We start from the raw sequence: 7,055 nt of genomic DNA, 5'->3' as shown, positions 1-7,055 counted from the left end.
GGGGGGATGTTAGGGATAAATGATAGTTATGCTTATGCTAATTAGCTGAGCTGGCAAAGTAGTTATTCTGTTAGAAGTTAGCTGGTTTCTCATTAGCTATTAGAATTGCTATATATGACATGAAGTTTGTGTAAGTGAATTGATTTTCAGGCACTCTTTCAATTTCAATAATGAAAACCCTCTTCTAGAATCCTCTGTTTTCTTCCTTTCTCTCTCAACTTTTTCTTCCTTCTTCGTTCCTGAGAGGTTTCTGATACCTTCACAACATCCAAAAGCAAATGCCCACAATACTAATAGTGTCTACTGTCTAGTGTCAGTGTTGAATGAAGACGTACGTGTCACTTGCAAGGGCCTCTTGTTTATTGTTTTGCCTTGATTGCAGTCTGCAGATTCCATCCACCGCCCTCAGCAGGTCAGCTTCCGCTACTTGTTGGTCGGATTTTTATTCTTAAATCTGAATTAGCTGCCATATACAGATATACATGTGCGTGCTACATCCATTTAGCAACTGAGAGGGACCGAGAGAAAGAGCGCTGCTCTATTCGTGTTGTGTAGGATGAATTGAGATGCAAATTATGGAATTTAGATATCAAAAGTTGGTAAAATGGTAAAGTAAAAGGAATCATCACCATTAATTTTGTAACTTCTATAATTTATGTCCCATTATCTTAATTTAAAAGTGATCCACTTTTAGCTTTCTTACTTTGCCAACTTTTTTATTTTAGAGGATCTTGATCCCAAATTATGTGTTTCAATGGTGTTGTGACTCGTGATCTGATCCCTTAGACAATAGAGGCCTTAAGTTATTTCGTCTAAATTATCTGCTCCCTAATCGCAGAGAATAATAAATGTATGTACAACTAAGGTGCTTGGCTTTTTCATGTTTTTATTCTACTGATCTGGCTGGCGTTCTTATTTAATAGCTCTTCGTAACTTTAGCTGCACTATATATCAGCTCGAATTTTATTTTAAATAGTCTTGTTGCTAATCATATTCAAACAAAGGAAAAAGGCATCAACTGATGCTATAATTTTGTTATATCTGATTATTTGAAGTCTCTTGCCTTACAACAGCAGGCCCAGGTTTCACCATTCTGTTTTTTGCCAATTTTCTAGTAGAATTTCTGCAACAATGTCATTGCTGGGCACTTCCGAGGGGGATTCTCGAGATTGCCAAGTTTGTGGTGTATGTCACTGTCCCCATCGTTCTTATGTACAGTTTTGCCAACAACACCAAAAACCTTCAGAAATTCATGGGAAATGTAATATCCTTATCCCTTGTTGCCCCTTTTCAAAATTTTACAGAAAGGGGGGGGGGGGGGGGGGATGGAGCGGGTTCTGATGTTAAATCAGAGAGAGAACTGTACTTGCATGATCGGCATAACTGGATACTTTCTTTGATTATTTTATCGCATTTACAGTGGCACTATGCTTTTTTGTCAGGTTAGAGTAAACTATAAGGGTGGGTTAGGATTACTTTGCTTTCAAGAATGCTTGAACTTTGAAGATGAGAATTCAAATCATATTTAGCATTTCATTTATATTTCAATTTTCAATGCACGATTAAAGACAAAGCAGTGTCACTCGTTGAGGTTGTAGTCGCCAATACTTTCTGTTCGACAGATCATTGATAATTTTCTCCGCAGGATAGCATTGAATTCTTCATTTGTTTTAATTGTGAATTGTGAGGACGAATGCAATGTTGTAAAAATTATGGACTATTGGATCTGACTTTGTGTGTCTTGTAGATTATATTTTCTTTTCGTAATGTTACAGAAATCATACATTGAATATCCCCCGAGGCACCGAGACCGCCATCACCAGAGGAACTTAGGGAGATAGGACAAACGATGATTAGTTGGTTGTGCTCTAGTTGTTACGTTTAGTATATATTGATTATACAATACATATGGTGGTTGTTGTTGTTGTTTTATTATTATTTTGCAAAGTATGCTTATATATTTTGTGAAGGGGAAACAATGACTATTTTGAATAACGTGAACAACCACCAATCAAATGAAAATATACTACACTTTAATTTAATGCTACTAATTAAATTTACTCTTTAACCCTATTAATTCACATTGTTTACACATTGTTCAAAAATATTATTGGTTACCTATACTTTTCCTTTGTGAAGTGTATGTCAAATCAAATAAATAAGTTATTGTGTTTATGAAGTATTTACGTGAATTAAGTTCAAGCTAAGAAAAGGTGATATTTTAGACTTTAGTTAAATACCTTCAACAGTTTGAGAAACATAATGTAATTAATAGTTTTGCCCATGTTTATTACAAGTCTCAAGGGTTTTATCACCCCTTGAGTTAGCTTTTGAAATTAAATTAGATTCATCCAATTTTAATAGTTAGAATATATCCGATTCAGGCTTGGGTCAAAAGCACAAACTTCTTATCTTTGTGTTTGGTAAATTAAAATAACTATGTGCTTGTAGGACAGAAAGCAGACTAGCTGAGAATTAGCGAGTATAGTAGTGTAAGAATGACGATTGCATTACATTGTTTAAGCTCGGATACACGTTAAACATAGTAGTACATGAAGGCTCTAGCATCTCTTAATAAACACGTGATGAAACTAACATCCTAACAACTCTAATGAGCTGACACAAAAACAAACTCATGCTAAGTACCTTGCTGACTTGGCCTAACTGTTGCTTGAGCAGCTTCCTCCTTCATAATGGAATGGTAAATGGCTTAATTTTATTTCGCTCCCTTGATTCGACAAATAGGAGATGATGTTCTGATTGGCAGGTATGCTTCACGTTCTTTCCTTTAAGACGAAATCAAGAAGAGAAGAAAGCAATCACGATGGAAATTTGCCAAATCCATACCTCAATACGTTATATTATGATAAGTTCGTCTTCACATTTTTACAACCGGGTATGGAAGTTGAAAGCTAATAATACAACACGGTATAACAATTAACAAAATACAAAAGCTACCAGAAAGGCAACAAAATTGCTAGTGCCTCGCGTAGGTATTTTTCGTAACCCCCAAAATGACATCAGATATAGGGGCTTGAGGCAGAAGAATATAAATTCAGTTGCAGTTGCAACAAGACAGACGCAAATGAAAGAGAAAGACAATGAAAAAAACAATGGGGAGGAGAAAACACTAATCTAGTAGCATCCAAAACTAAACCAATGGTGATAAAATGTATAATCTAGAGCTACCTCTTGTCTTTGCAGAAGAACAGAAACATGTCCTCAAGGAACATTCATTACTTGTATTGACTGAAACATGTCTGAGACAGCTATCACAAGATCCCCTGATTTGATCAAATTTCTGGCCTTAAGAAGTGAAAAGGTTTTATTGAGATTGCTCTCCATATCATCTGAGAAGCTCAGACGAAACGGAATTAGGCCCCATTGGAGGTTTAGACGCCTACGCACAGATGGTGTGGTTGTGAAAGCGAATATTGGGCAGTCCGGGCGGCATCTCGATAACAGGGATGCCATGCATCCTGTCTTTGTGTACACAAAAAGTGCGTCCACCTCCAAATTATTAGCTGCACAGTAAAAAATTGATAGCTATTTTTCTGGAAACCCCTCATCAAATAATGCTAAGAGTAAAGCAAACAAATAATAGACTTTCTGCATATTTTCTTCTCCATTCATATTATTGTTTTTTTTTTTAAAGCATTTATCATAGCTACTCTCCAGCAGCCTATCAACGTGATTTTTAACTTGCTGATGCTAGAATTCAAATCAAAATATGTTAGTCTTTAAGGCATGTCCCAAAATATAAAAGAAATAATAACTGTTTAAACAATAGAATTATAGAAAATGTACAAACAAAATGGGGAAATAAAACAAAGCAAGCAGAAAGTCAATATTTGTTATTTGAAAATAAATTACAAACAAAAATAAGAAAAATCACATAGAGGAAGCAGAGTCAAGATAACCACTTACCCATCTTTGCAGCTGAATTGCAAATTTCTTCAGATATATTTTCTGAAAAAGAAGTCCCGATTGATGGATGTTCAATAGTTTCATGGTATTTTTGTTCCCTCCACCATCTTTCAATTCTCAAACTAACACTCCTTAGAACAGCCAGTGCCTTCTCAGGGTATTGGCCCATGGCTGACTCACCTGAAAGCATCAAAGCATCAGCTCCTTGCTTTACTGCTTCAGAAACATCGGCTACTTCAGCTCTTGTAGGAGTTGGGTATTCAATCATGGACTCAAGTAGTTGAGAGGCAACAATGACAGGTTTATTCAGCTGCCTGCAGAGTTCAACAATCCTCTGTTGCGCAGATGGAACCTGTTCTAAAGGGATCTGAGCACCCAAGTCTCCTCTTGCCACCATTGCTGCATCTGATGCTTGAATGATCTCCTCCAAGTTCTTCAATGAGTCAATACTTTCTATCTTTGCAATTAGAGCAACATCACTGTATCATCACATTATAGTAATATCAGCATACGGCAAAATTGAAGTGAAATCGGCAGAAAATAAAATACAAACCAGAAAGAATGAAAGGGAAAAAATCCTCAGAAAATAAAACAAGCGAGCCAATGGAAAGACAAGTGTTGTAAGTTGTAACACACATAAAGGTGCATTGAATATATATGTGAAGGACGGTGCTTGTCAACGGTGAAGTAATTGTGATGCTACAGATTATAAGATGGTATTCCTAGTACATACCTATTGGGGGACCGTGCAGCAATATAGCTTCTAAGATGGTGAATGACTTCAGCAGACTTGACAAAAGAAATAGCAATGAAATCAACTCCCTCAGCAATACCAAAATCGATATCTAACCAATCCTGTATATGGAAAATCAGGTTGAGAATCACAAAAATGAAAAATTTATTCACATAGGATGGACAATTTTCTGAACAGAAAAGGTAGCACCATATGTTTACAATCTTGAGTCTCAACATGAATGGTTAAGGCATAAAAAATACAATAGGGTTGTTATTTTGTTCAACTGTCCATAAAGGTAACACTGTAACAGCAATGTTAAAGCAAGGGACCACTGCACAAACTATCATGACAAGTATCCTGTCAAGTTTTTATCCCATTTTATTTTGTTTCGGTGAATTATATGTGTTATATGCAACGGGTTTCTATATCCCAACAAGATAATTTGAAAAGATTTGCTTACTATGCTTAGACATGGCAGCAAATATTTCATCACAAAAATAGAGTTTATACTCCATATAGACTACACTATACTATCCACACATGAAAAGTAAACATGAAAACATGGAAAGAGTAACACGGCACCCTGGTACAAATTAGCAGCGTAAAGAAGAGCGCACCCAAAGGGTGTAATGACTAATGTAGGAAGCCTAACCTACGGCAAGCATACGAGGCTAAAGAAGAAAAAGTTAAATAAATTGACAACCTTAGAAGAAATTGTAGGAAGCATGGAATTCCTTTCTCGCACTAGACTCCCATTCCTCCAGAATGTTAGATTGGCTCTTGGGAGCAACAACCCAGGATCAGTACAAAGGCATTTGACATCTGGCCCTATCTTTCCAATCACCTCAAACCTCACCATACCTCCATCCACTAGAAGTTCATCCCCAACTTTGACATCTGTGCAACATTAAATTTCAGTTCAAAGTACTCAACAACATCATCAAGATTTAACAAATATAACCAGGAACATAATGAATCATAGTAAAAATAGATGTTTCATCCAGGCTGTGGAGAAATATTAACCTTCAGCAAAACCCTCATAATTTACGTTGACAGTGTGCTCTGGAAGAGTAGAATCAAAGGCTCTAACGCTGAAGGTCCAGATCTCGCCATCCTACAGTAGAGTATTCAATAAAAATGGCCAAAATCCTGAGCATGTTAACTCCTTATGGTAAACAAATTATTATGTCTAGCAGCATTTTGCATATAATACTAAGGCCGATGTTCATGTTTATATTGTCAAAGCTTTTTCAAATTCAAGATACCAAACATTACACTACAATTTTCCAGATAGTATATGGGTCATAACATAGGTCTCGAAGCAATCAGTTTTGTAATACTACTAGTAATATCCTATGGAAAATAGGGCAGCATTTTTAACAGGCATCTCGTAGGAGAAATGAATCATCACAATTCACAAAACGAACTGTTCTACCTCTAAGCCAGATGCAAAATCGAGGCTCAAACACTGAATGGCATGTGGAAGGATGAGTATTGTGAATGTGGCAGGAAAAAAACAAGTAACTGGCGCAAAGCTTATAGTTCAGAAAAGCTGGTTCCGTGTAATTTGAATAACGAAAAAAAAAAAGAACAGAATATGTATGACAATTAAGATTTGATGCAGTATACATTCATTTTGGCCCCAAACGAGCACCACCAGTAAGATAGCTGAGACGGGTACCTCAGCTTTGGCAGAGGAAGCACCACCGAGATCACCCATGTGGATCTCGCTGCCTTCGGTATCCATCATGATGGCGACGGCGAAGCCCTTGTCGTCGTTGAGGCGCCTCACACGCTGGATCACCTCCCTGTGCCACTCCCTCGTTCCGTGGCACATGTTGATCCGCGCCACGTTCATCCCTCCGACGGCCAGCGCCTCCAGCTGCTCAAATCCACACGTGGCGGGGCCCACCGTGCACACGAGCTTGGTGCGGCGCGTGCTGCGGAAGCCGTTCTCCCTGAGCTCGGCCTCGGTGACGGCGTCCACCTCAATGGAGGTGGGGCTCCAATCCGCAGTTGAGACGTGACGGCGCGGGAGTGATGAGGTGGAGGGCCGGAGGGAGAGGGCGAAGGAATTGGGAGGTGTGGAGAAGGAAAGCTTGGAACTTGGAAGGTGCGCATGGGTATTGCCGGAGTGGGTGACGGAGGAAAAGGAGCCATTTGGGGCGGTGAAGAGTTGCAGAGACTGTGCCATGCTGCGTTGAAGAGAGATTTGGGAAAGATTGAGAAGAAGGAACTGTTGAGCTTTGAAGTTGTCGCCCTCCCCGCTCTCCGAGTTGGTTGCAAATGAATGTCAACTTGTCAAGTGAATAAGAATTGAGAAAGAGAATTAGAGAAGGGCTTTGTCACTCGGTCGTCGGTCCTAAATTTGGTAGAAGTTATATACTTATAT

General features: G+C 38.4%; 1 protein-coding gene across 2 annotated transcripts; it reads right to left on the bottom strand.

Moving 5' to 3' along the window:
* Positions 1 to 2,465: 2,465 nt before the first annotated feature.
* Positions 2,466 to 7,055, bottom strand: LOC140177242 (pyruvate kinase isozyme A, chloroplastic-like). Of its 2 annotated transcripts, XM_072210415.1 has the most exons (7): positions 6,345 to 7,051; positions 5,687 to 5,777; positions 5,367 to 5,560; positions 4,661 to 4,782; positions 3,928 to 4,406; positions 3,190 to 3,524; positions 2,466 to 2,786 (listed from the first exon to the last, which is right to left on the bottom strand). In XM_072210415.1, the coding sequence occupies exons 1-6, from the start codon at positions 6,855 to 6,857 to the stop codon at positions 3,223 to 3,225; spliced, it is 1,701 nt and encodes a 566-aa protein (XP_072066516.1). In that variant the 5' UTR covers positions 6,858 to 7,051; the 3' UTR covers positions 2,466 to 2,786; positions 3,190 to 3,222. The 2 variants fall into 2 exon arrangements, with proteins under 2 accessions (XP_072066516.1, XP_072066515.1); XM_072210414.1 differs by having other exon boundaries at positions 2,466 to 3,524; positions 6,345 to 7,055.

The sequence above is a fragment of the Arachis hypogaea genome, chromosome 12 (assembly GCF_003086295.3).
Source record: "Arachis hypogaea cultivar Tifrunner chromosome 12, arahy.Tifrunner.gnm2.J5K5, whole genome shotgun sequence".
In the NCBI taxonomy this organism is placed as follows: Eukaryota; Viridiplantae; Streptophyta; class Magnoliopsida; order Fabales; family Fabaceae; genus Arachis; species Arachis hypogaea.
The sequence above is the reverse complement of the archived record's forward strand: the minus strand, read 5'-3'. Positions and strand labels throughout refer to the sequence as shown.